The sequence below is a fragment of the Nannobrachium achirus genome, assembly GCF_963921795.1.
Source record: "Nannobrachium achirus genome assembly, chromosome: 12".
In the NCBI taxonomy this organism is placed as follows: Eukaryota; Metazoa; Chordata; class Actinopteri; order Myctophiformes; family Myctophidae; genus Nannobrachium; species Nannobrachium achirus.
Genome location: NC_137832.1, coordinates 28,107,709 through 28,118,361, shown reverse-complemented (window position 1 = coordinate 28,118,361; position 10,653 = coordinate 28,107,709). Strand labels below are relative to the sequence as shown.

The 10,653-nt window shown below is 42.5% G+C and overlaps 1 protein-coding gene across 1 annotated transcript in view; it reads left to right on the top strand.

Moving 5' to 3' along the window:
- Positions 1-8,828, top strand: part of lgi3 (leucine-rich repeat LGI family, member 3) — a gene marked incomplete at both ends in the record, with an annotated part of 15,492 nt that extends 6,664 nt beyond the window's left edge. The window contains 9 exons of the mRNA XM_080738546.1: positions 1,052-1,189; positions 2,327-2,398; positions 5,796-5,867; positions 6,788-6,859; positions 7,134-7,205; positions 7,337-7,506; positions 7,599-7,763; positions 7,861-7,951; positions 8,099-8,828. Coding sequence (XP_080594672.1) covers positions 1,052-1,189; positions 2,327-2,398; positions 5,796-5,867; positions 6,788-6,859; positions 7,134-7,205; positions 7,337-7,506; positions 7,599-7,763; positions 7,861-7,951; positions 8,099-8,828 — 1,582 coding nt within the window. The remainder of the gene's footprint in view (positions 1-1,051; positions 1,190-2,326; positions 2,399-5,795; positions 5,868-6,787; positions 6,860-7,133; positions 7,206-7,336; positions 7,507-7,598; positions 7,764-7,860; positions 7,952-8,098) is intronic.
- Positions 8,829-10,653: the final 1,825 nt, after the last annotated feature.

The following is a 10,653-nucleotide window of genomic DNA, read 5'->3' as shown; positions in this document are numbered from 1 at the left end:
CAAACCCTGGCACATTACTGATAATAATCAATTGAAAGTTGCATTGTGGATATATTTTGTTAATGCACCAATATGCAGTCCCACACTATTGTCACAATATCAATCCTGAGTTATTTGATAAACAAAATATTGTGATATTTGACTTTGTCCATATCGCCCAGCCCTTTCTTTAATCGATTATGTAAAAAACTTTTCATGTTCCAACATCAAGTATAGCTCAGCTGACTGACACATAGTGTGACAAACTGCAGGTCATCACACAAGCCTACGGTGGAGGTGGCTTCATACAGTATATAGGCAGTGTCCCCTCATGAATATCTGACTGCTTGCCTTTTGCACCTGCAGCGATTCAGAGAGTTGTACTGACTGGATTTACCAATATCTTCAGTCAATACACGAGGCGTTGCCTTGTTGCTCTCCCATCCCCCTATAGTGCCTGCCATCGTTTTAAAGTGTTCCGTATAAGCGATAGTAAATAATTCAGCGTCAGGGCTGCTGCTGCATACAGGTCCTGGTGCGGAGAGAGCCCTGGTTCGTCACTCCTGCAGTCTACGTTCTCCCAGAGGGGGAGAGAGAGACTGAGAGAGAGAGCAAGAGAGAGAGAGCAGCTCCAAGGAAGCTGCAGAGCATCCACACCCACAGAGGACTGCCCCATACTCTTCCCTCTCTCCGTCTCACTCACTCACTCTCTCTCTCTTTCTCTCTCTCTCTCTCTCTCTCACACACACACACGCACGCACGCACGCACGCACGCACACACACACGCGCGCGCACACACACACACACACCAACAATTTCTCAGTCGTTCTCTCTTCCCTCAACTCTTCACTCAGCATCATCAAGACGCTGCTGCTGCTGCTAGTGTGGCTGCAGGCATTGGCTTGTAGTCTCTCCACTTGGGGAAAATAAAACCCAAACTTCCAGAAGCTCTCTCACACCCCACCCTGTTCTTCCGCCCGGGCACTGAAGGAAGGATGCTGGAAGTGGGATCGAAAAGGGCTCCTGGATGGCTGACGCTGTTCCTCTTGTGCAACTTGTGCGTGTTTTTAAGCCTCCTGGGGAAATCAGAGGCCAAGAGACCCACCAAGATAGCCCGCTGCCCCAGCACCTGCTCCTGCACCAAAGACAGTGCCTTCTGCGTGGACACCAGGGCTATCCCCAAGACCTTCCCCCCTGGAATCATCTCTCTGTGAGTAAATTAATAACACGTTTTTGTCATTCCCCAAGACATAAAGGACAGTCCAATCCATCCATCCATTTGATTTATGAAGGGTCAGCCGATGAGTGATCTGTGTGCGTGGTCTGCTTCATCTCTGTGGGTGCTCTCATCGTTAGTTGATGCAAGAAATGTAATTTGTTTTACTTAATACATCACCACACAAAATAATAATGTAACATCTATAATATTATTATAACAACTGGGATTTTAAGATTTGCACACTGCTGTTTGATCTGATGTATCCTGGCAGAGAAAGGTGTACAGGGCAAGAGAGAATTACGTAACCACAGTGCACTGCTACAGTATGCTTACTGTTGAACAAATGAAATTGATGTTACCCAGGGTGAATGTTTGTTATGGGACAGGCTCTGCCTATGCAGCACTTGTGTGCCTTTTAACGGATGACAAAATGGGCACTTTGGTGTCTCCAACTGAGCACTCTCCTCTCATTCCTGGACGAGAGTCAACAAAACCTGGCAGAGAGCAGCGCCATGCGCACCGTTATGAAAGTACAGCTATGAAACACTGTGGAGTGAACTCCAGGGAGTAAAACTAACAATAGATTCCATATCTCACAGCTGAGGACCTACTTGTCCTCTGAGAGATTTAATCTTAAGGAGTGTAGATTGTCTGTATAAGTGGAGCGCCTGTAATGAAATAATAAGATGAGCAGCACCTGAACGGGACGCAGTTACAATTTGCTGAGAGTGCTGTAAAGGACGTGCTTTCATTTGCTATTGACCTCATTGATAATGGGATGAATGGGATTTAACGTCGGTGTGCCTGTAGGGAAGGGAAGGGAACTCAAGAGCACAGGCAGGTGGACGTGTCCTCGTTTTCAATACAGAAGATGTGAACAAGAACAAGTGATTAAGGAAGTTGTGTGTCCTGGTTTAAAAAAAAAAAGGATTCAGGAGTGGCCCTAATTGTTGGGGCATTGCCAAAAAATATTTCCGAAAATGTTATTCTGCTCTTACAATTCCTTCCAAATATTGTTCATGTTTTATCAAACTTTTTAGTTTATGTTTGCAACCATGAACCACTGATGACCTCGGCTAACAGCAACAACATGCAAGTAATCATAATGAAATCACCTGTGTGTTTCAGGACGATGGTGAATGCTGCTTTCACAGCCATTCCAGAAGGAGCGTTCTCTCATCTACACATGCTGCAGTTCCTGTGAGTCTTCTGGCCTGAGATGGCCTCAATAGATGTATACCAGGGGTGCCCACACTTTTTTGACTTGAGGTCTACTTTTAAAATGAATGAAGAGAGTAGTGCACGCACATCTCAGGCCCAGGTGCTAGGCAAGCAGAATCATGTAGAAGGACATATAGATAGAGTCTGCACACTGGTTAAGCTCCATAAGTTTAAGGCTGGTCAACGTTTCGATCTTAATAGATCTTCATCAGGACATAAATGATGTAAATTTATGTCCTGATGAAGATCTATTAAGATCGAAACGTTGACCAGCAATAAACTTATGGAGCTTAACCAGTGTGCAGACTCTATATGTCCTTATACTTTTAAAATGACCAGCTCCACCAAGAAATCCCATTGCTGAAAATAGGTAAAATAATCTAGGGGGCTTTGGAATAGCGGCGCTGGTGTTACATACAGTATAAGACAAACACACTTGGAATGGGAAACAGTAGGCGAAAAAGGTCTTCCGCCCATTCTGTATGAAAGTGGTAGCCTACAGTATGTTTTCAAAACAAAACATTGCATCGAGGGTTGCCCATAGAAGACTGGCCATTCTTGATGTCAATCAATCAAGTCACCTTAATTCAAGTGTGATTTTTGTTTATATATATTCTTTTATAAAAGGAAGGAGAGATCCGAGCACTCAAAAATCAGGAGGAGAGGAGCTTAAAGTTAAAGCTAAGTTTATTTTATTAAACCGACATGTTTCGACCTTACAGTCTTCAACAGGGCAAGAACTGACCTTAAGGTCGAAACATGTCGGTTTTATAAAATAAACTGTTTCAACTTTAAGCTCCTCTACTCCTGACTTTTGAGTGCTCGGGTCTCTCCTTTCTATTTTAACGGTGTTTTTCCCACTGATCCTAGCAGCACCACATACTTTTTACACTTTTTTATCTCCCTTGAGCAGGTCTCTGTTTTTTGTCTATATATTCTTTTATATTTTAATTAGTCATTTTTAGGGGCATGTCTACCTGCACAGCCTTTGTGATCTACTGGTAGATCGCAATCTACCTTTTAGGCACCCCTGACGGAGGTAGAGGAACATAGCATTAGGGAGAACTCCACTAACGCTATGGACCAGAGCTACCCTGATGTATACTCTATATTGCTGTATACCTTTATGATAGTTGGCAGTAACACAGTTATGAAAACACAGATCACTAATCACCAACTTTTTAATTCATTAACCGTCATGTGAAGTTTGGCCAATGCTGGGCGGTGCAGGGGGGACATAGAGTACATGTATACATTCAGACTAAGCCAGATGTAGGCGCTAACTGCTCAAAAACACATCTGTCTCTCCGCAGGTCTGCATAGAACGCACTGAATCTCTGTGTGTTTGGAAGTGTGGGTGTGGGCTTGACTGATTGGCTCGAACTTTGTATAACGTTTGTGCTGCCTCACAGATGTGTTTGTTATGTGGGCACCAGCTTCCCTGATTGGCTAACCAGAATAAGCGGACTTCGTCATCACAATCATGTCATATGACTCAGCCATAACCATATAAGGAGTTTCCAATGCAGCTACGCCCAAATATGGAGTGTGTTGAGAGTACATTGAGGCTCATTGGCTATGGGGCTAGCCATTGAGGAGAAAGTAATGACAAATGACAAAATGATGACTAGATGACTAGGTGCCATGGGGCGATCTGTAGATCAGGTCTGTACGGCCTGATAATAACTAGAAAGATGCCATTCTGGGAAAGTACAAGTGTGGTTGCCGTGACGCGAGTCACGAGGAATCCACTGGGAAATGAATTCCGTCTTACCACTTATTACCTGTATATACTGTATCCACAAGTTTCCAACGTCCCATCGTGCATTGCGCAGAAGGTGTGCAGCAGTTCCGGCGTCGCAGCCGAGTGTGATCTACAAGCTCACAAGGATTGTGTTTGCGGCGCGACGTGAGCTTGTATGTCAGCTGTTCTCCGGATGTGTCCCACACATAATTCTACAGTAAATTCTCGCGGAAACAGGTGGATAATGGATATACTTCACTTTTCTGTTGTGCAACTGCCCAGCCCGGATAACATTACTTAGAAAGTTTACAAAACACACGTTCACTTTAGAAGTGACCAAGAAACATTCAACGCTCATAAGTGACACACACAAAAAAGCAATACTCAAAGGTAAAGCACAACTTAACAAAGCAGTGCCAAACAAAAGGTGTACATAACAGTCAACACTAGTCAGTGCAACACAAGTATCTCACCGCCATATCAACGCAGCAATAATACTCAATTCAACCAACACAACCCAATAGTGCAGGGCCAAAAATAAGTGTCCAAATAAAGAAAGAAAAAAAGCAAGAAAGGGTGCCACAGCAAGACGCCACAAGCAACCCTCTCTGGGAAAGTACTTAGAGGTCAGAGTCAGTACAACATTTGTTCCAGTAGTGTAAGGTAACAGTTGTCCTAGGTTGTCCTAGGTTATCCTATTTGGCCTTGGCAAGCGACCGTTATGAGTCTCGATGTATTGCTTGAGAGCGACCGGCACAAAGAACCTTCCTAGTCTCTCGCACCTCCGTCCTGGGTAGCGGAAACGGTTGTTTTTTGGTGGGAAAAGGTTATTGGACCGAATAGAACAATGTGTTGCCCATGGCAACACATTAATGATGATTACATAATATCCATGAGGACATTTTGTCTATCCACTTTGGTCCCCAAGTGGTTCACAGAAGGGATAAGAAAAGGAGTCTCCTTTTAGTATGCAATAGACAGTAGAGACTGAACAGTACCATTTTACAATGTATACTGCTTTCCGTGTAAGTACAGACAAAGTTGAAGTACCCTTTGTGAACATATTGTGGCTGAAACATTGACTGGGCCATTTATGAGATGTATCGCACTTTATAAAACAGCACAGTTTGTTGTGTTTATTGTTGGCACTCTCCTCCTACTTTGCTTGTAGAAAATATTACAATACATGCATATGTCTTGTTTTGCAGAGACAATGAAAGGACTGCAGCCACTAGAAATGAATGGTTATTGAAAACAGTGGTGACATAGCAGTAATAAGAGTAGTGCCTCTGTATCAGTGTCATTACCAATGACTGACTCCCTTCACTTCTGTTGTCAAACACAAAGGCTCAATTGTCTACTCAGATGCAATAAAGAGGGAGAGGGAGAGTGTGTGTGTGTGTGTGTGTGTGTGTGTGTGTGTGTGTGTGTGTGTGTGTGTGTGTGCGCGCGCGCACGTGTGCGTGCGTGTGGTTTAGTGTCTTCTGAATCACAATCACAACCTTGTGTATGACCTTGTGACCTTATTTGTACGTATATGACCTTGTATGTATGTTCTCTGTAATAATATGTTTTATTTGATAAACTTAACTTTCATTGTTATTCCTTTTTTTTTCTTCTTTTTTTTTGCAGTTTGCTGAACTCCAACACATTCAATGTGATTTCTGATGATGCCTTTGCTGGTCTGTCTCAACTGCAATATCTGTAAGTGTCTCACTTCATGCCGTCATGTGTAAACAACTAATGCATCACACTTTAAACAGAAATGTCTGAAGCACTGCTTTTAGTACTGCAAGATTCAGGCAGTGGGGTCTTAAGCATCTTAAGCCTGGAAAACATGGCCAAATGTAATATTTAATCCTACAACTATAGAGAAACTTATGGCCTTGTGTTGTCTGGTAGAGCTGAATATGCCACTTTGTGAATTGATGGTCTTTCGAAAATGTAAGTTTGCTGATGGCCTTGCATTTGCAGTTTTCCTAAAAGGCCCATGCATCAAGCTCCATCAAGTGATTGTGGGGATCTGGCTTCAGCCCAGCACCAAGCCCTTTGCATTGCCAGCGTGTACCTTGGCAACCCACTCTGATAGCTAATAAAGTAATATCTCTATATCGCAGATTCTGCTGGCTGAGAGCAGGCTGTGTGTACGTACATGTCCTCTAGCCACAGACAACACAAAGACAGAGTAAGATCAAATAATGCTGGCAAAATAGAGCCCTTTGTTCATTCACCTGATATCAATGTTTTATGAAAGTTATTCCTGTACTGAGTAAGGTATTGGCAGACTAAATTCATGGATTTTGTCTTACAAAACCAATTGTTTGACATGTTACTTACCAGTCCAGTTAAAACAACTTAAATTGAATTGACCAATCAATGGGATGACAACAAAAACATGACCAAAAATAATTTGCGCGCAAACATCATCAAAATCCTGTACTTTTGCCCGCATTTGTTTGCTCACCCTAAAATAATGTTTTCTGGTAAAGTTGCCATGTTTATTGAAGAACAATACCACTACCCTTCCAGTAGTGAAATTCTGTACACAACACTTTACATAATTGGTGATTGCCAATTATGAAATATGATTAAATCATTCTCTGAAAATGACATCTACTTCCCAGGTTTATCGAGAACAATGACATCCAGGCTCTGTCAAAATATACCTTCAGGGGACTTAAATCTCTGACCCATCTGTGAGTACATTATTACTTTTCTTTCCATAAAATGGAAAAATTGCATATTAAATTGTCAGATTAATGGTTAATAATATCAGTGTCCCACAAAAAGTCTGCATCACCTGGTTATATTATTGTTGTTATTGTGTTGTTAAGTTGAGGTGCAATGCCCTCTGTCCGTTGTAAGAACAGAAAATAGGAAGACAGAGCTCTGAGAGGTCTCCATGAAACACTGATATGCTGTACAACAATACAATACATATTCATGAATCTTTTCACTGGAATTTTGCAGCTCTCTGTCAAATAACAACCTCCAGTTGCTTCCAAGAGATCTCTTCAAACATCTTGACATCCTGACAGATTTGTAAGTACCGTATGTATACTTTGTGTGCTTTGAGTGCCATAACCACCCTTTAAAATATGACTTTGTTTAATTCATTGTCCAACACTTGTGACAAAGAACAAATATTTTTGTTTCTCACATGTACCTCTCAGAGACCTGCGGGGCAACTCTTTGCGTTGCGACTGTAAAATCAAGTGGCTGGTGGATTGGATGGAGAAGACGAACACCTCTGTGCCAGCCATCTACTGTGCCAGCCCGTTTGAATTCCAAGGTCGCAGGATCCACGAGCTCAGCCCACGCGATTTCAACTGCAACAGCGCAGGTTTTTCCATGTTTAAATTGATTCTGAAGCTGAACATAATGTCAGGACATACCACTTTAAGGCTGATAACCAAATGTGTCTATTTCCTCTAGATTTTGCTGTTTATGAAACCTTCCCTTTCCGCTCTGTGTCTGTGGAGTCCTATGAATTCAGTGGAGACCAATTTGTAGCCTTCGCGCAGCCTGAGTCAGGGTTCTGCACAACGTATATATGGGATCATGTGGAGATGGTTTTCAGGATGTTCCATAATATAACCTGTAAGTAGGCCCTGGCTGGCCCTATGTGAAATTGTTTGTACCACAACATGATAGAAACAAATGCTCAACGAGATGTTTTCCTATGTGTGTCTCTCAGCTCGCTCTGCAGTGTACTGCGAACCTGTTGTTATAAACAACACTCTTTACATGGTTGTGGCTCAACTTTTTGGAGGATCACACATCTACAAGTGAGACGTCTATGAGACTATTTCATTCTTACGTACGAATGTCAAGCTTGAATTGCCCATACACAATTATTAAACAGAAATCCATGGAAGCAATTCAAAGATTATGAACAATGAGGATATTTAAAATCAATAATGATGTTATTACAGGTGGGAAGAGGACCCACAGCGCTTTGTAAAGATCCAGGACATTGATACCACTCGGGTGCGAAAGCCTAACTTTGTGGAAACCTTCCAGCTGGATGGGGAGTGGTACTTTGCAGTAGCAGACAGTTCCAAGGCAGGCTCCACTAGCATTTATCGGTGGAACAGCAATGGATTCTACTCTCACCAATCCCTCCATCCCTGGCACCGGGACACCCATGTAGAGTTCCTTGATGCCGGGTCCAGGCAGCACCTTATACTGTCTAGTGCCTCCCAGCCCCCGGTGGTTTACCAGTGGAACCGAAGCCAGAGGCAGTTTCTGTTCCACTCCCTGATCACTGAAGTAGCAGATGTGCAGTTGGTCAAGCACTTCTGGGTGAGGAAGGTTCTTTACCTCTGCCTCACACGCTTCATCGGCGACTCCAAGATACTTCGCTGGGAGGGACAGCGCTTCGTGGAGATCCAGACCCTACCATCACGTGGCGCAATGGCCGTGTATCCCTTCACAGTGGGCCTCCGCCAGTACCTACTCCTGGGGAGTGATTTCTCCTTCTCTCGAGTTTACCTATGGGATGACCTCACTCAGCGCTTCCAGCCCTTCCAAGAGCTCAACATGAGAGCACCCAGGGGCTTCAGTTTAGTGTCTGTAGATAACAAGGACATTCTGCTGGCTGCCAGCTACAAAGGCAACACGCTGGCCTACCAGCACCTGGTGGTAGATCTTAGTGCTAAGTAGACCTCTTGAAAGGGAAGGGAAGGTGTTGCTGCAAGCATTTATCAACATGTGCCATATATGGAAAGGACTGCTACTAGTCTAAGCCATGAGACTAAAAGTCTGCTATCTTACCAGATGTTTAAGTGAGGCTAACTAATTATTATTAAATTGTTCCTTCTCTGATGATGGTTCTATTCTTAAGCAATACTCATTTAAGTTAACTCGTTTGAATACAGCATCAGTATATCAGCATCATGTCACTGTGAGATGTCATTGCTTTCATTTAGCTGTCATGCTGTATGTTTCTTACATGAGGAATGGTGTGAATATTGTGTGCATGTGTATCTACTGAACTGTTCACATTGAATGGTATTTCATATGTAGCCTAATTGAATCCAACTATGCAGGTTTTGTATAGATGACCTGTGTAGCCGTCTGCATGCCACTTCACAACTGACATTTGATTTCATACAGTACTAGAAGCAATATAGCCTACATTTTTGTAGTCTACATTTCCATCAGTTGTTACCATAGACCATACATGGGCAACTGATGGCCCGGGGGCCACATGTGGCCCCCACCTTCACTTAATGCGGCCCGCAGGTTAATACCGGAATACTGATATATTATTGATTTCAGCTGTTACAATTCCAAACATGACCTGTTTTAATTCCGTCAGTCTATATTAGTAGCTTAATGACTAGTATAGACTAGTAGTATTAAAATGTCTTCTTTTATGTCCAACGTATTTGTATTTAGGTTCATAAAGTTAACATGAGTATATAACTAAATGCTTTTGAAATTAAATCAACATGTTACTTTTCAGGATTCCAATTCAAAACAAAGAATCCAGGATTCCAATTCAAAAATAGCAGATCTACAAGCTCAAAACGCATCGCAGCGCGATGCGTTTTGAGCTTGTAGATCGGCTATTTTTGCTTCTTTTGTATGAGATACTAGAATGACAAAGTACATAGGACGTATCAATATGCAATGTGGCCCTCTGGAGTGAAAGTGGAGATTATAGTGGCCCTCGCCATCATCAAAGTTGCCCACCCCTGCCATAGACCATAAAGGTTGTTAGCCTGGATGCAGGCCAGACTGGCCAGTGATGGTTAATTCTAAGAAGACTGGCATTTAAACATAAGCTTTTGTGATCACATGTAATGGCTGTGCATGTAATCTTTGTTTGGGAAGAGCTGATTTCAAAACTGTGGATCAGTCTATAGCCATGCATGACTCTGTAGTCAAAGTAACTCATATTTATTGAAGATTGCAATACAACTGTGTTCGACAGGGAATTTAAACCACATCATTCTGAATTTAACTTTCTGTAAAATGTGTAATGTTGTCCTGTTGCCTTTGAAAAAATATGTAATGGTAGACTACTACCGAAACTTAAGTTGCCATGTAGAGTTCTGCTGATGCACTTTCAATTTGGTAGAATATCTACCAGGCTATATTCACACGGATTGTAATTTGTATTAAATAATGGCAGTATGCATATAATACAAATTAAATCATCCACTTCCCTGATTTTTGAGTTTGCTAATTTGCCAATGTATTAGTGAATGAGCCAATAAATGAATAAACATGAATGTGCATGTTTGCTTGGATGCGCAGAAACGGCGCAACTTTGAGGTCCATCGTTCAAGCCAAGGAGGTGCGCATGTTCTGTGAATTCATACTGCCTGGGCGGGTGGACACTGCTCACATTACGAATAAGCTCCGCATACTCGTACCGTTCTGTGCTTTACCTCCAACGTACCTTATGTATTTGTGACGCTTATTGATAAGCTAATGTGTATGTGTTAGCGCTCCAGTCCTGATTTCCAGAATCGTTAAG